Source organism: Telmatherina bonti, assembly GCF_933228915.1.
Source record: "Telmatherina bonti genome assembly, chromosome: 3".
NCBI classification, from domain to species: Eukaryota; Metazoa; Chordata; class Actinopteri; order Atheriniformes; family Telmatherinidae; genus Telmatherina; species Telmatherina bonti.
This window is the reverse complement of record NC_136621.1, coordinates 43,068,403-43,092,769: the sequence shown is the minus strand read 5'-3', so window position 1 is coordinate 43,092,769 and position 24,367 is coordinate 43,068,403. Positions and strand designations below refer to the sequence as shown.

General features: G+C 57.0%; 1 protein-coding gene across 2 annotated transcripts in view; it reads left to right on the top strand.

Moving 5' to 3' along the window:
- LOC306774487 (spectrin beta chain, non-erythrocytic 1-like) overlaps positions 1–24,367 on the top strand; it is an 87,067-nt gene that overhangs the window by 46,365 nt on the left and 16,335 nt on the right. For both annotated transcript variants that reach the window (XM_079264532.1, XM_079264533.1), the window contains 28 exons: positions 1,928–2,019; positions 2,091–2,171; positions 3,239–3,354; positions 4,058–4,170; positions 5,227–5,414; positions 5,499–5,616; positions 5,693–5,851; positions 5,936–6,238; positions 6,309–6,462; positions 8,331–9,195; positions 9,272–9,409; positions 9,482–10,238; positions 10,321–10,523; positions 10,594–10,684; positions 10,782–10,928; positions 11,637–11,900; positions 12,002–12,226; positions 12,305–12,394; positions 12,465–12,743; positions 12,815–12,945; positions 13,027–13,231; positions 15,141–15,515; positions 15,594–15,838; positions 15,913–16,051; positions 22,182–22,266; positions 22,340–22,536; positions 22,625–22,710; positions 22,786–22,831. In XM_079264532.1, the coding sequence (XP_079120658.1) occupies positions 1,928–2,019; positions 2,091–2,171; positions 3,239–3,354; positions 4,058–4,170; positions 5,227–5,414; positions 5,499–5,616; positions 5,693–5,851; positions 5,936–6,238; positions 6,309–6,462; positions 8,331–9,195; positions 9,272–9,409; positions 9,482–10,238; positions 10,321–10,523; positions 10,594–10,684; positions 10,782–10,928; positions 11,637–11,900; positions 12,002–12,226; positions 12,305–12,394; positions 12,465–12,743; positions 12,815–12,945; positions 13,027–13,231; positions 15,141–15,515; positions 15,594–15,838; positions 15,913–16,051; positions 22,182–22,266; positions 22,340–22,536; positions 22,625–22,710; positions 22,786–22,831 (5,892 nt within the window). The remainder of the gene's footprint in view (positions 1–1,927; positions 2,020–2,090; positions 2,172–3,238; positions 3,355–4,057; positions 4,171–5,226; positions 5,415–5,498; positions 5,617–5,692; positions 5,852–5,935; positions 6,239–6,308; positions 6,463–8,330; positions 9,196–9,271; positions 9,410–9,481; positions 10,239–10,320; positions 10,524–10,593; positions 10,685–10,781; positions 10,929–11,636; positions 11,901–12,001; positions 12,227–12,304; positions 12,395–12,464; positions 12,744–12,814; positions 12,946–13,026; positions 13,232–15,140; positions 15,516–15,593; positions 15,839–15,912; positions 16,052–22,181; positions 22,267–22,339; positions 22,537–22,624; positions 22,711–22,785; positions 22,832–24,367) is intronic.

Sequence of the window (24,367 nt, the reverse complement as noted above, 5' to 3'; positions counted from 1 at the left end):
GTACAGGCGTGATTGACAGGTACAGGCGTGATTGACAGGTAGAGGCGTGATTGACCGGTAGAGGCGTGATTGACCGGTAGAGGCGTGATTGACATGTAGAGGCGTGATTGACAGGTACAGGCGTGATTGACATGTAGAGGCGTGATTGACAGGTACAGGCGTGATTGACAGGTACAGGCGTGATTGACAGGTAGAGGCGTGATTGACAGGTACAGGCGTGATTGACAGGTAGAGGCGTGATTGACAGGTACAGGTGTGATTGACAGGTAGAGGCGTGATTGACAGGTAGAGGCGTGATTGACAGGTAGAGGCGTGATTGACAGGTACAGGCGTGATTGACAGGTACAGGCGTGATTGACAGGTAGAGGCGTGATTGACAGGTAGAGGCGTGATTGACAGGTACAGGTGTGATTGACAGGTACAGGTGTGATTGACAGGTAGAGGCGTGATTGACAGGTAGAGGCGTGATTGACAGGTACAGGCGTGATTGACAGGTAGAGGCGTGATTGACAGGTAGAGGCGTGATTGACCGGTACAGGTGTGATTGACAGGTACAGGTGTGATTGACAGGTACAGGTGTGATTGACAGGTAGAGGCGTGATTGACAGGTACAGGTGTGATTGACTGGTAGAGGCGTGATTGACTGGTAGAGGCGTGATTGACTGGTAGAGGCGTGATTGACAGGTACAGGCGTGATTGACAGGTACAGGCGTGATTGACAGGTAGAGGCGTGATTGACAGGTAGAGGCGTGATTGACAGGTAGAGGCGTGATTGACAGGTACAGGCGTGATTGACAGGTACAGGCGTGATTGACAGGTACAGGCGTGATTGACAGGTAGAGGCGTGATTGACAGGTAGAGGCGTGATTGACAGGTACAGGCGTGATTGACAGGTACAGGCGTGATTGACAGGTACAGGCGTGATTGACAGGTAGAGGCGTGATTGACAGGTACAGGCGTGATTGACAGGTACAGGCGTGATTGACAGGTAGAGGCGTGATTGACAGGTACAGGCGTGATTGACAGGTAGAGGCGTGATTGACAGGTACAGGCGTGATTGACAGGTAGAGGCGTGATTGACAGGTACAGGCGTGATTGACAGGTACAGGCGTGATTGACAGGTACAGGCGTGATTGACAAGTACAGGCGTGATTGACAGGTACAGGCGTGATTGACAGGTACAGGCGTGATTGACAGGTAGAGGCGTGATTGACAGGTACAGGCGTGATTGACAGGTACAGGCGTGATTGACAGGTAGAGGCGTGATTGACAGGTACAGGCGTGATTGACAGGTAGAGGCGTGATTGACAGGTAGAGGCGTGATTGACAGGTACAGGCGTGATTGACAGGTACAGGCGTGATTGAGAGGTACAGGCGTGATTGACAGGTACAGGCGTGATTGACAGGTAGAGGCGTGATTGACAGGTAGAGGCGTGATTGACAGGTAGAGGCGTGATTGACAGGTAGAGGCGTGATTGACAGGTACAGGCGTGATTGACAGGTACAGGCGTGATTGACAGGTAGAGGCGTGATTGACATGTAGACGCGTGATTGACAGGTACAGGCGTGATTGACAGGTACAGGCGTGATTGACAGGTAGAGGCGTGATTGACAGGTACAGGCGTGATTGATAGGTACAGGCGTGATTGACAGGTACAGGCGTGATTGAGAGGTACAGGCGTGATTGACAGGTAGAGGCGTGATTGAGAGGTACAGGCGTGATTGACAGGTAGAGGCGTGATTGACAGGTAGAGGCGTGATTGACAGGTAGAGGCGTGATTGACAGGTAGAAGCGTGATTGACAGGTACAGGCGTGATTGACAGGTACAGGCGTGATTGACAGGTAGAGGCGTGATTGACACGTAGAGGCGTGATTGACAGGTAGAAGCGTGATTGACAGGTAGAGGTGTGATTGCTTTGTCCTCAGATCCAGGACATCAGTGTGGAGACGGAGGACAACAAGGAGAAACGTTCAGCCAAAGACGCTCTGCTGCTCTGGTGTCAGATGAAGACGGCTGGGTGAGGATGATGATGATGATGATGATGATGATGATGACGATTGTAACTGACTACCATCTCCTCTTCTTCAGGTACCCCAACGTCAACATCCACAATTTTACAACCAGCTGGAGAGACGGCATGGCCTTTAACGCACTTATACACAAACACAGGTAAGGTTGGACTGGTGTGCCGGTTGGACTGGTGTGCTGGTTGGACTGGTGTGTTGGTTGGACTGGTGTGCCGGTTGGACTGGTGTGCCGGTTGGACTGGTGTGTTGGTTGGACTGGTGTGCCGGTTGGACTGGTGTGTTGGTTGGACTGGTGTGTTGGTTGGACTGGTGTGCCGGTTGGACTGGTGTTCCGGTTGGACTGGTGTGTTGGTTGGACTGGTGTGTTGGTTGGACTGGTGTGTTGGTTGGACTGGTGTGCCGGTTGGACTGGTGTTCCGGTTGGACTGGTGTGTTGGTTGGACTGGTGTGCCGGTTGGACTGGTGTGCCGGTTGGACTGGTGTGCCGGTTGGACTGGTGTGTTGGTTGGACTGGTGTGCCGGTTGGACTGGTGTGCCGGTTGGACTGGTGTGCCGGTTGGACTGGTGTGCCGGTTGGACTGGTGTGTTGGTTGGACTGGTGTGTTGGTTGGACTGGTGTGCCGGTTGGACTGGTGTGTTGGTTGGACTGGTGTGCCGGTTGGACTGGTGTGCCGGTTGGACTGGTGTGCCGGTTGGACTGGTGTGCCGGTTGGACTGGTGTGTTGGTTGGACTGGTGTGCCGGTTGGACTGGTGTGCCGGTTGGACTGGTGTGCCGGTTGGACTGGTGTGTTGGTTGGACTGGTGTGCCGGTTGGACTGGTGTGCCGGTTGGACTGGTGTGCCGGTTGGACTGGTGTGCCGGTTGGACTGGTGTGCCGGTTGGACTGGTGTGCCGGTTGGACTGGTGTGTTGGTTGGACTGGTGTGCCGGTTGGACTGGTGTGCCGGTTGGACTGGTGTGCCGGTTGGACTGGTGTGCCGGTTGGACTGGTGTGCCGGTTGGACTGGTGTGCCGGTTGGACTGGTGTGCCGGTTGGACTGGTGTGTTGGTTGGACTGGTGTGCCGGTTGGACTGGTGTGCCGGTTGGACTGGTGTGCCGGTTGGACTGGTGTGCCGGTTGGACTGGTGTGCCGGTTGGACTGGTGTGCCGGTTGGACTGGTGTGCCGGGTTTTTAAGTGTGTTGGTGATTGAAGCTGTGTGTTTTTCAGACCTGATCTGATTGACTTCGACAAACTGAAGAAGTCAAACGCTCACTACAACCTGCAGAATGCGTTCAACCTGGCAGAACAACACCTGGGTCTCACCAAGCTGCTGGACCCAGAAGGTACCGACACATTAAACATTCAGTACTATTAACCAGGTTAAAACTACCTGGTCAAACTGTTCTTCTCTACACTGATGACATGAATGTTTACGTATCTAAAGCTGCGTTTTCATGGCATTTTTTTGCAAAATAAAAGTGATATTTGTAAGTTTTGACAAACAACAGTTGTGATTTGCAGGTGTTTCCATTGAACAGTGTTTAGGGCATTAGCCTCAGTTATCGTACAATCTCGTTCCTCTCATGAGATTTTATGAGGACCGTGGCTTATGCGAGGTAGCCACGTAACGTTATTTTGGGGTTTTCTACTTGCTGCAGAGAATTTGCTTCGATTTGTCAAAGCTTTTCTCCCTCATTTTCTTTTCTAAAACTCTTTGTGGTTGTTTGTTCCACACTGTGCCATCTTTACTGGACATGAACTGGTCACATGACCAACCACGTCACGTCCGAGGACACGTAAATGCAAAAAGTGTTTCCATTACACTTTATATATCTGTATCAACACGTCTGAACAAACCACCTCATCAGAGCGTAAAAACTTTTTAGCGATATTTGAGACTTTTTCAAAATGTAAGTGTTTCCATTAGTGGTTTTTATTGCGATATTTAGTTTTTGCGCAGTTCTATGTGTATTGGAAACACAGTTTTTGTGTTTATTTGGATGTTTTTATTGCCTGTTATTGGACACGAGATGTTGTATGTTACAGATATCAGTGTGGACCATCCAGATGAAAAGTCCGTCATCACATACGTGGTAACGTATTACCACTACTTCTCCAAGATGAAAGCTCTGAAGGTGGAAGGCAAAAGGATTGGAAAGGTCAGTCCTGATCCGGTTCTGTTTTAGTCCCAGGGACTTTACTCATTGCTTATTTTCTTGTCCTTATGAGTACTTTACTTGTCCATAGAAGTAGGGCTGGGCGATATGACGACATATATCCTCTGGACGATTGAAAATGTCCATCGTTTCATATGAGGCTGTACCATTTACGCAACGATAAGCTGCTTCACTGCAGTATTTTACATCAAGATGCTTTACGGCAAACATGGAGGAAGACGGTAGCAGACGTGTTTCAGAGGATAATTCTCTAAAAGATGAGCAGCCAACCCAAACTGATGAGCTTGTTCCTGAAAGAGGGAAATTTCTGTCTGGATGCAGTTTGGATATAAAAGACCGGCGTGGAACCAACAACAGACTAGCTCACAGTCCCAACAACGGACTCCGACACAACTCACTCATTTCATCACCTGCAGGAATCACGATAAAGAATCCAGAATAAAGAATAGAGTCTATAAAAGCAGAGTCTAGTGGAGGAGAAAGCTCAGAATAAAGTCCAAACGCTGCAGCAGGTATTTACCTGTGGAACGTCATACGGCCATAGTTCCCCCAGATGGAAGGAGATCCCTGCTGCTGTTGCCTAGCAACACCTGATACATAACTGATGGCTGACACAACGTTACACAGTTTATATGGTTATGGATTGTTATGGGGTATAAGATGAGCGATGTCGGGATATGAGGTTTTGGTCGTTTCGCCTGGCCCTAGATAGAAGTACTTGACAAACTTCTAGTATGACTTCACTACAAATTTAATTGTTCCTACGACTACTTGACTCGTTCCGAGGATTATTTTATTTCTTCCTAGGACTACTTTACTTATTCCTATTATTACTTTACTAGTTTCTAGGAGTTATTTACTCATTCCTAAGATTACTTTATTTGTTCCTCGGGCTACCTTGCTTTTTCCTAGTATTACTTTACGTGACACTAGAAGTACTTTGTTCATTCCTCGGGTTACTTAAGATGAGATCCGTTGTGGGACCTTCAGAAGGCGGGAACCATGAGGAGTTCTTGGCATCTCTGTATTTCCTTTTAGGTGTTAGATAACGCCATTGAGACGGAGAAGATGATTGAGAAGTACGAATCACTTGCCTCGGACTTGCTTGAGTGGATCGAACAGACCATCATCATCCTCAACAACAGGAAGTTCGCAAACTCTCTGGTGGGAGTCCAGCAGCAGCTGCAGGCCTTCAACACCTACCGCACAGTAGAAAAACCACCAAAGTCAGGACCTTTACCTCCATCCATCCATCCTCTCCTCCCCAACAAGTGCCTCCACCTTCTGATCCAATCTGTGTCGTTCCTCAGGTTCACAGAGAAAGGAAACTTGGAAGTCCTCCTCTTCACCATCCAGAGTAAGATGAGGGCCAACAACCAGAAGGTTTACATGCCCCGTGAGGGGAAACTCATCTCAGACATCAACAAGGTCAGACCGGAAGGTGTTTCTTTAAGATGATTGACAGTAGAGGAAGATTCTGCTGATGCAGACTTCATTTCTGCAGGCCTGGGAACGTCTAGAGAAGGCGGAGCATGAGAGGGAGTTGGCCCTGAGGACGGAGCTGATTCGTCAGGAGAAGCTGGAACAGCTGGCCAGACGCTTTGACCGTAAGGCAGCCATGAGGGAGACGTGGCTCAGTGAGAACCAAAGGCTGGTATCGCAGGTGAGGAGATGAACATCCAGAAGGGACTCCCTGGATCTCACCTCTTCTCTCTTTTCATGAACCTACCACCTCCTCTGTCTCCAGGACAACTTTGGATTCGACCTTCAGGCCGTGGAGGCTGCCACCAAAAAGCATGAGGCCATTGAGACGGACATCGCTGCTTACGAGGAGCGTGTCCAAGCCGTGGTTGCCGTGGCGAAGGAGCTGGAGGTGGAGCACTACCACGACATCAAACGCATTGCAGCCCGGAAGGACAACGTGATCCGACTGTGGGAATACCTGCTGGAGCTGCTGAAGGCCCGCAGACAGAGGCTGGAGATGAACCTGGGTCTGCAGAGGGTCTTCCAGGAGATGCTCTACATCATGGACTGGATGGATGAGATGAAGGTATGTTAACGGGATTGCAGGCAGCCGGAGATATACACAGCACTAACTGCTCCTCAACCTCTTTGTCCAGATGTTGCTGCTGTCTCAGGATTATGGGAAGCATCTTCTGGGTGTGGAGGACTTGCTGCAGAAACACGCTCTGGTGGAGGCCGACATCGCCATCCAGGCAGACCGAGTGAAGGCCGTCACCACCAACGCCAGCAAGTACTCCGTTACCGATGGCGGTGAGCAGCTCCAGTCTCAGGAACAACAAGTTTTTTCAGAAACTGTGTCTTACGTGGGCTGACGTCCAGCGGTTCCAGCTGTTCCTCAGAACAATCCATGAACCTGTTGAACCCGTTAAAGAACCTCCTCTAAAAGTTTGTTCAACCATTTCTATCACACAAAACGTTGTTAGGACAACAGAGAATTAAGGGAGTAGGTAAACATAGTCCAGAAAAGCAGGGATTATGGACTCACCAGGACACAGACCAACCATGTCTCTACTGAAACTCAGTTTAATCCTGTCTAACCAGGATCCACTGAAGCGGAATTCTGCTTCATCATCATGAATTCTGGCTTAACTTTGCCGTCTGGCCTCCAGGACTTCAGTCCTCTAGAATGAAGCCACCTTTACATAAAAAACTCCATTTCCCAGAGTCCCTATCGACCAGTTTCCCTCCTGTCCGTTCCATTTACAGTCCGGGCAGCAAGCTGGGTGGGAGGCGTTATTTTACTGGGTTTAAACTGGGCGACCCGCTCAGATCTGACATGTTCATGACATGGATAACGACCTGCATGCTTGAGGTGAAAACGCTAGGCGCTCATCGAACAAGAGCACAAACACGAGATCAGAGGAAAACACAGGGGCGGACAGTTTCAAAGAGCACCTCTTGGACTTTTTCTGCAACGACCGACACTTTACATTCGTTCCTCCCGGAGCGACAAACGCTAATTTGTCAGATTAGTAAAGTGTTTTTTACTGAAATGCTGTGGAAAAACATTCCATTACCATTTCCCCCGGCCCGGCGTCCCGCCTGAGACTCGGCACAAGCGTATGTCCCAGCCTTATAGGAGCGAACCCAGTATTTCCTGCCCGGTCACATGATTCTAATTGGACAAAATCAGCTGTCATTCTGTATTCCTGACATTTCCTTCCTCGCCATCCTGCTGGAACACAAGATTAAAATGTTGATCTATCAGCTGGAGGAAGGTCGAGTTAGGAGGAGATTTATAGAATGGAATAATGTACTTCCATGTTTTCTTCCACTTTTTATCTACATCTGGATAAAATAACACCCCACCACAGAAGAAGAGCTGGAGATGAGTTAGCAGATGGTGGGATGGAGTTGTATGTCCCAGATCCCTTGTCCAAGGACCAGAACGTAACTGTCCCCTCTTTGTTTTCTACTTTCCTTTCTGTTTTCTACTTTTCCACCCTTTTTCTGTCCCTTCCAGTCAGGTCCCGCAGTACCATGTAAATTCTGCAAAACAAGCATTTATTCAAAACAAACAAATAAAATAAGAATCCAAATTATCACGAGGAGCAACTCAAAGCAAATTTGCTCAGAACAAGACGGCAGCCAGACCGTCATTCTGCGCCTTTAATGCAGGAAAAGACTAAAAAATACAAACGCTAGCGATCTCTTTAGCTTTAGGCTTATTTTCCTGTTTTCCATCCTCTTTTATATTAACGCAACAACATTATTCCAGAGATTTTGCCTGTCATCCCACACATCCAGGTTTTGGTTTACCGCAGTGTGGGTGAAGGCTGTAATCTGAGGTGACAATGCACTTTGTTTTGTAATCCACTTCTTGGAACGGGCCGAGTCCGCGTCTTTGATCAGAATCAGAATTTGTTTGGCACGTTCACATTTCCCCAAACGAAGCAGACTTTCCCAGCAAACAGTCTCAGATTCGGATCAAAGAGGCTGATGAGAATGTGTCCTAAACCTTGAATCCTTCGTATCGGTGTAAATAAAGCTTTCTGTTTCTTACGTTTTCGTGTTGGCCGTCCCCACTTCTTTATTCTAGTGGACTTTAGATCGTCCAGTAGAAGCTCACCAACCCATCTGTAATTCAGACTGTTTTGGCTAAATCCTTTCCTGTCCAGGCTACAAGCCCTGCGACCCCCAGGTCATCCAGGACCGGGTGGCCCACCTGGAGTTCTGCTACCAGGAGCTGACCCAGCTGGCCGCCGAGCGCCGTGCCCGTCTGGAGGAGTCTCGGCGCCTCTGGAAGTTCTTTTGGGAGATGGCAGAAGAGGAAGGCTGGATCCGGGAGAAGGAGCAGATCCTGTCCTCGCTGGAGATCGGGAAGGACCTGACAGGAGCAGTGCGCCTCCTCAGCCAGCAGCGTGCCCTGGAGGACGAGATGAGCGGCCGCGCTGGCCACCTGCAGCACACTATTGCCGAGGGCCAAGCCATGGTCCAGGCCAGTCACTTCGGATCCGCTAAGATCCAGGAGCGCATCGCCGATCTTCAGGCTCAATGGGAAGCACTTGTGCAGCTTGCAGCTATGAGGAAGAAGAGGCTGGAGGAAGCTCTGGCCTTGCACCAGTTCCAGGCCGATGCGGATGACGTGGATGCCTGGACTTTGGATGCGCTGCGCATCGTCTCAAGTGGAGACACAGGTCACGATGAGTTCTCTACCCAGGCGCTGGTCAGGAAACACAAGGATGCTGCGGCTGAGGTGGCTCGCTACCGCCCAGTCATTGACGCGCTCCACGAGCAGGCTGCCGCTCTTCCCAAGGAGGAATCAGAGGATGTGCGTGGACGGCTGGCCGGCATTGAGGAACGCTACAAGGAGGTGGCAGAGCTGACGAAGCTGAGGAAGCAGGCGCTGCAGGACACTCTGGCACTCTACAAGATGTTCAGCGAGGCCGCTGCCTGCGAAGTCTGGATCGATGAGAAGGAGCAGTGGCTGAACAGTATGGAGATCCCCGAAAAGCTGGAAGACCTGGAGGTGATACAGCACAGGTAGGCCCAGGATGTTCCATTCGCATATCTATCTGTCGGGCAGATCTGGACTGATGTGGACTTTGAACTCTTGCAGGTTTGAAAGTCTGGAACCAGAGATGAACAACCAGGCTTCCCGCGTTGCTGTGGTTAACCAGATCGCCCGACAGCTGGTCCACAGTGGCCACCCGAGCGAGAAGGACATCAAGACTCAGCAAGACAAACTCAACAACAGGTACGGACCGAAGGCAAACAGCCAGACCGGTAGAATAACATTAGTCTGATCTACCCTCCTCTATGCCTGCAGGTGGAGTCAGTTCCGAGGTCTGGTGGACCAGAAGAAGGAGTTCCTGAACTCAGCTCTGGGTGTCCAGAACTACCACCTCGACTGCAACGAGACCAAGTCCTGGATCAAAGAGAAGACCAAAGTCATCGAGTCCACCCAGGAGCTGGGCAATGACCTGACCGGAGTCATGGCTCTGCAGCGCAAACTGACCGGCATGGAGCGGGACCTGGCTGCCATTGCGGACAAGCTGGGCGACTTGCGAGGCGAAGCCCAGCAGCTGGCTGAGGAGCACCCCGACCAGGCCAAGGCCATCACCGGCCGACTGGCTGAGATCACCGCTGTCTGGGAGGAGATGAAGAACACTCTGAAGAACCGCGAGGAGTCACTAGGTGAAGCCAGGAAACTGCAGCAGTTCCTGCGCGAAGTGGACGACTTCCAGTCCTGGTTGTCCCGCACCCAGACGGCCATTGCTTCCGAAGACATGCCCAACACACTGGCCGAGGCCGAGAAGTTGATGGTCCAACACGAAGGTATCAAAAATGAGATTCAGAACTACGAAGAGGACTATCAGAAGATGCGGGACATGGGGGAGATGGTGACGCAGGGCCAGACAGACGCCCAGTACATGTTCCTACGTCAGCGGCTGCAGGCGCTCGACACCGGCTGGAACGAGCTGCACAAGATGTGGGAGAATCGGCAGAACCTGCTGTCCCAGTCTCACGCCTACCAGTTGTTCCTCCGGGACACCAAGCAGGCTGAGGCCTTCCTCAACAATCAGGTAAACCCAGAACTTCTGACATGAATCGGGTGTCTGTGCCTCTGATGTGGTCACAACCGAACCGAGTCTCTCCTCCCTATAGGAGTACGTCCTGGCCCACACTGAGATGCCCACCACCCTGGAGGCCGCCGAGGCCGCCATCAAGAAGCAGGAGGACTTCATGACCACCATGGATGCCAACGAGGACAAGATCAACGGTGTGGTAGAGGCGGGTCGGCGGCTAGCCAGCGACGGAAACATCAACAGAGACCGGATCCAGGAGAGAGTGGCGTCCATTGATGACAGGTAGGGCTAGTTCCTGTAAAGTCCAGCAGGACTTTATTTTGTCTCTGATCAAACGGTTCCTCCGTTCCAGACACAAGAAAAACCGGGAAGCGGCCGTGGAGCTACTAATGAGACTGAAGGACAACCGAGACCTGCAGAAGTTCCTGCAGGACTGTCAGGAGGTTCGTATCACCTTTACAGACTCACTTCCTGTGGAGGTGAAGGCGAGGCTGGGGGGGTGGCGTTTCTCCCAAGGGCTGAACTTGTTGGTCTCTGCAGCTTTCTCTGTGGATCAGCGAGAAGATGTTGACGGCGCAGGACATGAGCTATGATGAGGCCAGGAACCTGCACAGCAAGTGGCTGAAGCACCAGGCCTTCATGGCCGAGCTACAGTCCAACAAGGAGTGGTTGGACAAGATCCAGAAGGTACAGTGGCTTGCTTTCTGATTGGACCTGGATCTGAATCCTGACTGAGTTAGCCAGGATTTAGATCCAGATTCAAAGGTTTGCATCAAGTCTCAGACTAGTTAGTGAAATTGGAACTCTGTATGAGGGTTGCATGGTATACTGGTACCAGTATAGTACCGCTGTACTACCGCTCTGAAAACAGTACTATACCAACACCTGTTAAAGTCCTTTCAGAATAAAACAGTTCCACGATTACAGGAAGTTTCAAAATAATGGTATCAGTCCGCTCATGTTTTACAAGTCAAACTAAAAAGTATAAAGTCCTGTCAACAACCTTTACAGGAGCTGAAACTGGGTCTTAAACCTGCATGCTGGTAGCATACAGAACTGTTGGACTCGGTTCTGCCCAGAGAACCAGGACTAGTCGAATCTGGTTCGGTTACAGCTCCAGATCCAGTGGGAATGTCTTCCTCCATAGCAGGTTCTGATCCATAGTTCCTAGGGTGTTCTGCTCGATGGATCTGAAGCACAGGTCAGACAATCAGGCTAGGTCAGTTGCTATGGTTACTCGATCACTTATCACATGTAAGTCGCTTTGGATTCAAGCGTCTGCCAAATGACTGGAGAATATCGTCTCTCAGAACCAAGCGGGTCTGACCAGGGTGTTCTGATGAGCAGTTCTAGTTGTTCTTATCCTCCATGTTCCATCTCTCTCCCTGACGTTAGGACGGCATGCTGCTGGTGTCAGAGAAGCCAGAGACGGAGGCGGTGGTGAAGGAGAAGCTGTCGGACCTCCACGCCATGTGGGAGAAGCTGGAGTCCACCACGCAGACCAAAGCTCAGTGTCTGTTCGACGCCAACAAGGCGGAGCTTTTCACTCAGAGCTGCGCCGACCTGGACAAGTGGTTGGGCGGTCTGGAGGGTCAGATCCAGTCTGACGACTACGGCAAGGACCTGACATCCGTCAACATACTGCTCAAGAAGCAGCAGGTATAAAAACCAGGACTCAAGGTCTGGTTTCCATGGCAGCAGGGGTGGTTTTACGTCCAGTAGTAGCAGCAGTGATGAGTCTGATCCCTCCACTTGTCCAGATGTTGGAGAGCCAGGTGGAGGTGCGTCAGAGGGAGGTGGTGGAGCTCCAGAGCCAGGTGAAGGCCCTCGGTCAGGAGGTGAAGGACACAGATGAGGTGGATGGACGAAGACAGCTGGTGGAGAGGAAGTTCCAGGAGCTGCTGGAACCATTAAGACGCCGCAAGAACTTTCTGGTGGCGTCCAGAGAAGTTCACCAGTTCAACCGCGACGTGGAGGACGAGATAGTACGTAGAACTGAGCCTGACGGAGGTTTCTGTTGAAGTTTCTGGGTTCTGATGGAGGTTCTGGATTCTTTTCTGCAGCTCTGGGCTCAGGAGAGGATGCCTGTGGCCACGTCCACCGATCATGGAAACAACCTGCAAACGGTGCAGCTGCTCATCAAGAAGAACCAGGTGAGGTCTTTTTACTCCAGGTGAGTGGAGATGAGAGGATGGAGACTGACTTTGCTGCGTTGGTCCTCAGACGCTGCAGAAGGAGATTCAGGGCCATCAAACTCGCATCGACGACATTCGGGAGCGCAGCCAGAACCTCTTGCGGGATGAGTCGTCCAACGGCGATGTGATCCGGCAGCGCCTGGCAGAGCTGCAGCAGCTGTGGCGGCAGCTGATGGAGGAGGTGGAGCAGCGCCACGGCCGCCTGGAGGAGGCCCACAAGGCCCAGCAGTACTACTTCGACGCCGCCGAGGCCGAGGCCTGGATGAGTGAGCAGGAGCTCTACATGATGTCAGAGGAGAAGGCCAAGGTGGAGTCATGCTGCACGACCACCCGTGCGACCTGCATCAGATTCTCGCTAAACAGCGTTTCTGTGATTAGGATGAGCAGAGTGCCGTCACGATGCTGAAGAAGCACCAGATCATGGAGCAGGCAGTGGAGGACTATGCCGAGACCGTCCACCAGCTGTCCAAGACCAGCCGAGGACTGGTGGCGGACGGACACCCCGAAAGGTGAGACAGCTGTTGTCACCGGCAGAGACATCAATGGTGATGTCAGATCATTCACCTGTTGTATTAATCTGTGTGTGTCAGTGAGCGAATCAGCATGCGGCAATCTCAGGTGGACAAACTGTACGCCGGCCTGAAGGACCTATCAGAGGAGAGGCGGGGCAAACTGGATGAGCGGCTCCGCCTCTTCCAGCTCAACCGGGAGGTGGATGACCTGGAGCAGTGGATAGCCGAGCGGGAGGTGGTGGCCGGCTCACATGAGCTGGGGCAGGACTATGAACACGTCACGGTACGTCACACATGATGTCACAGGACATGATATGACATCACACAACATCACAGGACATTAAGTTATCTAATGATGCCTTCAGCCTACCTGGCGACCCTGGTTCAGCCTACCTGGCGACCCTGGTTCAGCCTACCTGGTTCAGCCTACCTGGCGACCCTGGTTCAGCCTACCTGGCGACCCTGGTTCAGCCTACCTGGTTCAGCCTACCTGGCGACCCTGGTTCAGCCTACCTGGCGACCCTGGTTCAGCCTACCTGGTTCAGCCTACCTGGTTCAGCCTACCTGGCGACCCTGGTTCAGCCTACCTGGCGACCCTGGTTCAGCCTACCTGGTTCAGCCTACCTGGCGACCCTGGTTCAGCCTACCTGGCGACCCTGGTTCAGCCTACCTGGTTCAGCCTACCTGGCGACCCTGGTTCAGCCTACCTGGTTCAGCCTACCTGGCGACCCTGGTTCAGCCTACCTGGTTCAGCCTACCTGGCGACCCTGGTTCAGCCTACCTGGCGACCCTGGTTCAGCCTACCTGGTTCAGCCTACCTGGCGACCCTGGTTCAGCCTACCTGGCGACCCTGGTTCAGCCTACCTGGCGACCCTGGTTCAGCCTACCTGGTTCAGCCTACCTAGCGACCCTGGTTCAGCCTACCTGGCGACCCTGGTTCAGCCTACCTGGTTCAGCCTACCTGGCGACCCTGGTTCAGCCTACCTGGTTCAGCCTACCTGGCGACCCTGGTTCAGCCTACCTGGCGACCCTGGTTCAGCCTACCTGGTTCAGCCTACCTGGCGACCCTGGTTCAGCCTACCTGGCGACCCTGGTTCAGCCTACCTGGTTCAGCCTACCTGGCGACCCTGGTTCAGCCTACCTGGCGACCCTGGTTCAGCCTACCTGGCGACCCTGGTTCAGCCTACCTGGTTCAGCCTACCTGGTTCAGCCTACCTAGCGACCCTGGTTCAGCCTACCTGGCGACCCTGGTTCAGCCTACCTGGCGACCCTGGTTCAGCCTACCTGGTTCAGCCTACCTGGTTCAGCCTACCTGGCGACCCTGGTTCAGCCTACCTGGCGACCCTGGTTCAGCCTACCTGGTTCAGCCTACCTGGCGACCCTGGTTCAGCCTACCTGGTTCAGCCTACCTGGTTCAGCCTACCTGGCGACCCTGGTTCAGCCTACCTGGCGACCCTGGTTCAGCCTACCTGGCGACCCTGGTTCAGCCTACCTGGTTCAGCCTACCTGGTTCAGCCTACCTGGCGACCCTGGTTCAGCCTACCTGGTTCAGCCTACCTGGTTCAGCCTACCTGGCGACCCTGGTTCAGCCTACCTGGTTCAGCCTACCTGGTTCAGCCTACCTGGTTCAGCCTACCTGGCGACCCTGGTTCAGCCTACCTGGCGACCCTGGTTCAGCCTACCTGGTTCAGCCTACCTGGTTCAGCCTACCTGGCGACCCTGGTTCAGCCTACCTGGCGACCCTGGTTCAGCCTACCTGGCGACCCTGGTTCAGCCTACCTGGCGGAATTTCCGTGAGAACTGCGAGGAGGACTCTGTCTGTGTTTGCACCCCCATTGTCCAGCAGTGTTTCCGCCTTCTTTATTATTCATTGACTTATTATCTGTCAGACTGAATTTACAGCGGCACAGCGGCGTAGTGGTTCACAGTCTGGCCGCTGGTTCGAGCCTGGTTTGCATAGCGGCGTCCTGTGTGGAGTTGCCGGTTCTGCCATGTCGGCGCGGGTTTGCTAACAGTCCCTCTGGGGGTTGAAGGTTGCCTTCGGCTTACGGCTGTGGTGGAAACTGGACTTCTGTCGCGGCCAGTAAAAAGAGATTCACTGATCTGGACCTATCTGATAAAATAATGGTTATAAAAACAGATACAGATTTATGTCAGAACCTGACCCAGAACCACGGTGACCCTGTTTCCAGATGCTGCAGGAGCGGTTCCGGGAGTTTGCGCGTGACACTAGGAACATTGGGGAGGAACGTGTGGATGGGGTGAACCGTCTGGCAGATGAGTTGATCAACACCGGCCATGGTGACGCTGCCACCGTGGCTGAGTGGAAGGATGGGCTCAACGAGGCCTGGGCCGACCTGCTGGAGCTCATTGACACCAGAACCCAGATCCTCGCCGCTTCCTTTGAGCTCCACAAGTTCTACCATGATGCCAAGGAGATCCTGGTCCGCATCGCCGATAAGCAGAAGATGTTGCCGGAGGACGTGGGCCGGGACCAAAACACGGTGGAGATGTTGCAGAGGATGCACACCACCTTCGAGCACGACATCCAGGCGCTGGGTACGCAGGTGAGTCGGAACGGGCCGGGTCAAACTGGTCGGCAGAACTTTGCAGCGTCTCTGAAATAATGTTTTGCTCACCTGCAGGTGAGGCAGCTGCAGGAGGACGCCGTGCGCCTGCAGTCGGCATACGCCGGAGACAAGGCAGATGACATACAGCGCCGCGAGGGCGAGGTCCTGGAGGCCTGGAGGATCCTCCTGGAGTCCTGCGACGGACGCCGTCTCCGCCTCCTCGACACCGGGGACAAGTTCCGCTTCTTCAACATGGTCCGAGACCTGATGCTGTGGATGGAGGATGTGATCCGGCTCATCGAGGCGCAGGAAAAACCCAGGTAGGCCTGGATGCCGTGGTCCGCCGTGGACCAGCAGCCTGGAGACGAGCTGATGTCCTGTTTTGTCTTCTCAGAGACGTTTCGTCTGTAGAGCTGCTGATGAACAACCACCAGGGCATCAAGGCCGAAATCGATGCCCGAAACGACAGCTTCACATCCTGCATCGAGCTCGGAAAGGCCCTGCTAGCCCGCAAGCACTACGCCGCTGAGGAGGTGGGGATTGGGGGGGATAAGGTGAGGGCCGGGTGGTGCAGGAGGGAAGGGGCGGGGCCGGGTGGGATGATAGATGAATATGTGGAGGACAGGTGATAGTTCTTCAGACCAACTTTTCTTTTTTCAGTTTTGTTTAATTTCTTCAGTTTGATTTTAAAAGTTTGTTTTCAATGCTTCCTGCACCACGCCTCACCACGCCTCACCAGGCCTCACCACGCCTCACCAGGCCTCACCAGGCCTCACCAGGCCTCACCAGGCCTCACCACGCCTCACCAGGCCTCACCACGCCTCACCAGGCCTCACCAGGCCTCACCAGGCCTCACCAGGCCTCACCAGGCCTCACCACGCCTCACCACGCCTCACCAGGCCTCACCAGGCCTCACCAGGCCTCACCAGGCCTCACCAGGCCTCACCACGCCTCACCAGGCCTCACCAGGCCTCACCACGCCTCACCACGCCTCACCAGGCCTCACCACGCCTCACCAGGCCTCACCAGGCCTCACCAGGCCTCACCACGCCTCACCAGGCCTCACCAGGCCTCACCACGCCTCACCACGCCTCACCAGGCCTCACCACGCCTCACCACGCCTCACCACGCCTCACCACGCCTCACCAGGCCTCACCACGCCTCACCACGCCTCACCACGCCTCACCACGCCTCACCAGGCCTCACCAGGCCTCACCAGGCCTCACCAGGCCTCACCACGCCTCACCACGCCTCACCACGCCTCACCACGCCTCACCAGGCCTCACCACGCCTCACCACGCCTCACCAGGCCTCACCAGGCCTCACCACGCCTCACCAGGCCTCACCAGGCCTCACCAGGCCTCACCAGGCCTCACCAGGCCTCACCAGGCCTCACCACGCCTCACCAGGCCTCACCAGGCCTCACCACGCCTCACCACGCCTCACCAGGCCTCACCACGCCTCACCACGCCTCACCAGGCCTCACCAGGCCTCACCACGCCTCACCAGGCCTCACCACGCCTCACCACGCCTCACCAGGCCTCACCACGCCTCACCACGCCTCACCAGGCCTCACCACGCCTCACCAGGCCTCACCAGGCCTCACCAGGCCTCACCACGCCTCACCAGGCCTCACCAGGCCTCACCACGCCTCACCACGCCTCACCAGGCCTCACCACGCCTCACCACGCCTCACCACGCCTCACCAGGCCTCACCAGGCCTCACCAGGCCTCACCAGGCCTCACCACGCCTCACCACGCCTCACCACGCCTCACCACGCCTCACCAGGCCTCACCAGGCCTCACCACGCCTCACCACGCCTCACCAGGCCTCACCAGGCCTCACCACGCCTCACCAGGCCTCACCAGGCCTCACCACGCCTCACCACGCCTCACCAGGCCTCACCAGGCCTCACCAGGCCTCACCAGGCCTCACCACGCCTCACCACGCCTCACCAGGCCTCACCAGGCCTCACCAGGCCTCACCACGCCTCACCACGCCTCACCACGCCTCACCACGCCTCACCACGCCTCACCACGCCTCACCAGGCCTCACCACGCCACACCACGCCTCACCACGCCTCACCAGGCCTCACCAGGCCTCACCAGGCCTCACCAGGCCTCACCACGCCTCACCAGGCCTCACCAGGCCTCACCACGCCTCACCACGCCACACCACGCCTCACCAGGCCTCACCACGCCTCACCAGGCCTCACCAGGCCTCACCACGCCTCACCACCCCTCACCACCCCTCACCAGGCCTCACCACGCCTCACCACGCCACACCACGCCTCACCACGCCTCACCACGCCTCACCACGCCTAGCCAGGCCTCACCACGCCTCACCACGCCTCACCACACCTCACCACGCCTCACCACGCCTCACCAGGCCTCACCAGGCCTCACCAGGCCTCACCACGCCTCACCAGGCCTCGCCACGCCTCACCAGGCCGCGCCAGGCCTCACCACGCCTCACCAGGCCTCGCCAGGCCTCACCACGCCTCACCAGGCCTCACCACGCCTCACCAGGCCTCACCACGCCTCACCAGGCCTCACCAGGCCTCACCAGGCCTCACCAGGCCTCACCACGCCTCACCAGGCCTCACCAGGCCTCACCAGGCCTCACCACGCCTCACCAGGCCTCACCAGGCCTCACCAGGCCTCACCAGGCCTCACCAGGCCTCACCACGCCTCACCAGGCCGCGCCAGGCCTCACCACGCCTCACCAGGCCTCACCACGCCTCACCACGCCACACCACGCCTCACCAGGCCTCACCACGCCTCACCACGCCTCACCAGGCCTCACCACGCCTCACCAGGCCTCACCAGGCCTCACCACGCCTCACCAGGCCTCACCAGGCCTCACCACGCCTCACCAGGCCGCGCCAGGCCGCGCCACGCCGCGCCACGCCTCACCAGGCCGCACCAGGCCGCACCACGCCTCACCACGCCACACCAGGCCGCACCACGCCACACCAGGCCGCACCACGCCTCACCAGGCCGCGCCACGCCGCGCCACGCCTCACCACGCCTCACCACGCCGCACCACGCCTCACCACGCCACACCAGGCCGCACCACGCCTCACCACGCCGCACCAGGCCGCGCCACGCCGCGCCACGCCTCACCAGGCCGCACCACGCCTCACCAGGCCGCACCAGGCCGCGCCACGCCGCGCCACGCCTCACCAGGCCGCACCACGCCTCACCAGGCCGCACCAGGCCGCGCCACGCCGCGCCACGCCTCACCAGGCCGCACCACGCCTCACCAGGCCGCACCAGGCCGCACCAGGCCGCACCAGGCCGCGCCACGCCGCGCCAGGCCTCACCAGGCCGCACCAGGCCGCGCCACGCCTCACCACGCCACACCAGGCCGCACCACGCCTCACCAGGCCGCACCAGGCCGCACCAGGCCGCGCCACGCCTCACCACGCCACACCAGGCCGCACCAGGCCGCGCCGCACCAGGCCGCGCCGCACCAGGCCGCGCCGCACCAGGCCGCGCCGCACCAGGCCGCACCACGCCTCACCACGCCTCACCAGGCCTCACCACGCCTCACCAGGCCTCACCAGGCCTCACCAGGCCTCACCACGCCTCACCAGGCCTCACCACGCCTCACCAGGCCTCACCACGCCTCACCACGCCTCACCACGCCTCACCACGCCTCACCACGCCTCACCACGCCTCACCAGGCCTCACCAGGCCTCACCAGGCCTCACCACGCCTCACCACGCCTCACCAGGCCTCACCACGCCTCACCAGGCCTCACCACGCCTCACCACGCCTCACCACGCCTCACCAGGCCTCACCACGCCTCACCAGGCCTCACCACGCCTCACCACGCCTCACCACGCCTCACCACGCCTCACCAGGCCTCACCAGGCCTCACCAGGCCTCACCACGCCTCACCAGGCCTCACCACGCCTCACCACGCCTCACCAGGCCTCACCACGCCTCACCACGCCTCACCAGGCCTCACCACGCCTCACCACGCCTCACCACGCCTCACCACGCCTCACCAGGCCTCACCAGGCCTCACCAGGCCGCACCACGCCTCACCAGGCCGCACCAGGCCGCACCAGGCCGCGCCACGCCGCGCCACGCCGCACCAGACCACGCCACACCAGGCCGCACCACGCCTCACCAGGCCGCACCAGGCCGCGCCACGCCTCACCACGCCACACCAGGCCGCACCAGGCCGCGCCGCACCAGGCCGCGCCGCACCAGGCCGCACCACGCCGCGCCGCACCAGGCCGCGCCGCACCAGGCCGCGCCGCACCAGGCCGCACCACGCCGCGCCGCGCCTCACCAGGCCGCGCCTCACCAGGCTGCACCAGGCCGCGCCACGCCTCACCACGCCACACCAGGCCGCACCACGCCTCACCAGGCCGCACCACGCCTCACCAGGCCGCACCAGGCCGCGCCACGCCTCACCACGCCACACCAGGCCGCACCACGCCTCACCAGGCCGCACCACGCCTCACCAGGCCGCACCAGGCCGCACCAGGCCGCACCACGCCGCGCCACGCCGCGCCACGCCTCACCACGCCACACCAGGCCGCACCACGCCTCACCAGGCCGCACCAGGCCGCACCAGGCCGCGCCACGCCTCACCACGCCACACCAGGCCGCACCAGGCCGCGCCGCACCAGGCCGCGCCGCACCAGGCCGCGCCGCACCAGGCCGCACCACGCCGCGCCGCACCAGGCCGCGCCGCACCAGGCCGCGCCGCACCAGGCCGCGCCTCACCAGGCCGCAGCACGCCTCACCACGCCTCACCAGGCCTCACCAGGCCTCACCAGGCCTCACCAGGCCTCACCACGCCTCACCAGGCCTCACCACGCCTCACCAGGCCTCACCAGGCCTCACCACGCCTCACCAGGCCTCACCAGGCCTCACCACGCCTCACCACGCCTCACCAGGCCGCGCCGCACCAGGCCGCGCCACGCCTCACCACGCCACACCCGGCCGCGCCACGCCTCACCACGCCTCACCACGCCTCACCACGCCTCACCACGCCTCACCACGCCTCACCACGCCTCACCAGGCCTCACCAGGCCTCACCAGGCCTCACCAGGCCTCACCACGCCTCACCAGGCCTCACCAGGCCTCACCAGGCCTCACCACGCCTCACCAGGCCTCACCACGCCTCACCAGGCCTCACCACGCCTCACCACGCCTCACCAGGCCTCACCACGCCTCACCAGGCCTCACCACGCCTCACCAGGCCTCACCACGCCTCACCACGCCTCACCACGCCTCACCACGCCTCACCAGGCCTCACCAGGCCTCACCACGCCTCACCAGGCCTCACCACGCCTCACCACGCCTCACCACGCCTCACCACGCCTCACCAGGCCTCACCACGCCTCACCACGCCTCACCACGCCTCACCAGGCCTCACCACGCCTCACCACGCCTCACCACGCCTCACCAGGCCTCACCACGCCTCACCACGCCACACCACGCCTCACCAGGCCTCACCAGGCCTCACCAGGCCTCACCACGCCTCACCAGGCCTCACCAGGCCTCACCACGCCTCACCACGCCTCACCACGCCACACCACGCCTCACCAGGCCTCACCAGGCCTCACCACGCCTCACCAGGCCTCACCAGGCCTCACCAGGCCTCACCAGGCCTCACCACGCCTCACCACCCCTCACCACCCCTCACCAGGCCTCACCAGGCCTCACCACGCCTCACCAGGCCTCACCACGCCTCACCAGGCCTCACCACACCTCACCACGCCTCACCAGGCCGCACCAGGCCGCGCCGCACCAGGCCGCGCCGCACCAGGCCGCGCCGCACCAGGCCGCACCACGCCGCGCCGCACCAGGCCGCGCCGCACCAGGCCGCACCACGCCGCGCCGCGCCTCACCAGGCCGCGCCGCACCAGGCCGCACCGCACCAGGCCGCGCCGCACCAGGCCGCACCAGGCCGCGCCGCACCAGGCCGCGCCTCACCAGGCCGCGCCACGCCTCACCACGCCACACCCGGCCGCGCCACGCCTCACCAGGCCGCGCCGCACCAGGCCGCGCCGCACCAGGCCGCACCACGCCGCGCCGCGCCTCACCAGGCCGCGCCGCACCAGGCCGCACCACGCCGCGCCGCACCGGGCCGCACCACGCCGCGCCTCACCAGGCCGCGCCGCGCCGCACCAGGCCGCGCCGCACCAGGCCGCACCAGGCCGCGCCGCACCAGGCCGCGCCACGCCTCACCAGGCCGCGCCGCACCACGCCGCGCCGCGCCTCACCAGGCCGCGCCGCACCAGGCCGCACCACGCCGCGCCGCACCAGGCCGCACCACGCCGCGCCTCACCAGGCCGCGCCGCACCAGGCCGCACCACGCCGCGCCGCACCAGGCCGCACCACGCCTCACCAGGCCGCGCCGCACCACGCCGCGCCGCACCAGGCCGCACCACGCCGCGCCTCACCAGGCCGCGCCGCACCAGGCCGCACCACGCCGCGCCGCACCAGGCCGCACCACGCCGCGCCTCACCACGCCGCGCCGCACCAGGCCGCACCACGCCGCACCACGCCTCACCAGGCCGCGCCACGCCTCACCATGCTTCTCGTGTTCATATAAAGCCCTTTGATTTGTCGTCTGCTTGAAATGTGATGTACGGATAAGTTTTCTTGGTGTTGATAAAGTTTTCTGTGCTTCAGATCAAAGAGAAGCTGCTGCAGCTGACGGACAAGAGGAAGGAGATGATTGATAAGTGGGAGGACCGCTGGGAATGGCTCCGCCTCAGTAAGACTCACTTCCTGTTTACTGTCTGCGTCTCTGGCGATGGCGTCTCACCGTCCTCTCTCCTCGTCCTCAGTCCTGGAGGTCCACCAGTTCTCCCGGGACGCGGGCGTGGCCGAGGCCTGGCTGCTGGGACAGGAGCCCTACCTGTCCAGCCGGGAGATGGGACAGAGCGTGGACGAAGTGGAGAAGCTCATCAAACGCCACGAGGCCTTCGAGAAGTCAGCCGCCACCTGGGAGGAGCGATTCTCCGCCCTGGAGAGGCTGACCACGGTGAGAGGAGGTGGACCCCGGCAGCATGAAGAGCGGCAGAGGTGTGTTCAGGTAACGCAGTAAAAACGATGGTTTCTCTGTCCTCCAGCTGGAGCTGCTGGAGGTGAGGAGGCAGCAGGTGGAAGACAGGAAGAGGAAGTCACCGTCACCGGAACCGGCTGTTGTTCAGCAGAGGTGAAGATCTGGATGCCTAGGTCAGCCAACCAATCAGAGAGCAGAGATTAACTCTGCGTTTGTGTTTGTCTGCAGCGCCGTCACGCAGAATGGACTTCCATCAGACCAGGACTCTCCTCCGGTCAGTGCTCTTCATCATCCTCCTTATTATTTTATTATTAATGTGACTGAGATCCTGTTTCATTATTATTCCTGGTTCCTGGTTATGAAAGTCTTTCAAACCAAATGTACATTGGACGTTGCAAAAATTCAGCTCTGCCATTGGTTTTGGGGGTTTCAGAGCTCTGCACCGGTTTGCAGTGTCCAGTTCATCACGTTCCCGTCCCCAGTGTCTTTCCTGCAAAATGTTTGGCATGCGGCTCCTCCGACACCATTGGCCTCACTTCAACCACTCAAGTATCAAACCGTTCAGCTCATTCAGGAGATATGTTCTATGACTTTTGGTCTTTCTAACATGTAAACTTTTCAAGTTATTCACATTTTTACCAAATGTTAAAATCCTCTCCAGTGATTGGACAAAACGGAAGTCAGCTCAGCGATTGGTCCATTTTGTGCACCGGTACACAGGTACACATACAAGGCACGGGTTCAAATGCAGCATTTAACATGTAGCTCTGTTGTTGTTTGTCGGCTGTTGCTTGTGTGACGGCGTGCAGTTCTGCAGGCTGCTTAATGTGAACTACTGGTCTCAGCTGCACACTTTAAGGAATTTCTTTGCAAATGTCAGTTAAATATGAAGGATTTGTTCCAACAATGCTTCCTGCAACATTTCAACACTTTGATAAATCTTAAACAACTTAAAAAAAAAGTTTTTCACATTGAACAATAAAGTCTTTCACATCTTTACTGGAGTTTAGTTCAACCTCACATGTTTTTGCAATCCTGCTAATTCCACCCTGCTGGACGTGGAAAAAAAGGCGTTCCCGTCCCAACTGGAAAACATTTGAACGCTTTTTCCATGTCACAACAAAGAGTACAAATGGCATAATGAGTATGTCAGTGTACTTCAATGCAGAAGTTCATGGGTTCAAATACCAATGTGGGTCAGCTAGACAAAATGTCAGTTGTGCATTTTTTTTCCCAATTTTTTATACTTACGCAATTTCATTTTAGTCATTCAACATAGTTCGATAAATGGGCATTCACATTTGCTATTATTCCAATAATAGCTGGTTCTAGTTATATTTTCCATTTTATTTGAATTATTCTATTTCATGACTTCTAGTCTGTTTTAAAATGTGTTAAATCATATATTTTCCTATTTGCATATTTATTTTTTCTTATTTTTATGATTTTAATCATTATGAAATATATAAACTTTTCTTTTCACATAACTTTTACTATTTTTTTTGCCTTTCTAAGTGAGTGCGTGCAGCATCCTGTTACCAACACTTTTTAACTTTTTCAGCTCTTGTTGTTAAGATGAAATTATACATAAAAATAAAATAAAATCTTCAGGTTTGCAGCTAATGTTACTCCAAACAGAGAGAGTTGCTTGCTAGGAAGCTATTCATTATATTCCGGCGTGTCAGAGAACGGTTGCATCTAAAAGTAGTAGAATCGTAGATGTTAGAAACCTTGTCGTCATGGGGAATCCTTGTCGTTATGGAGAATCCTTGTCGTTATGGGGAAGCGTTATCAAATCAAATCAAATCAA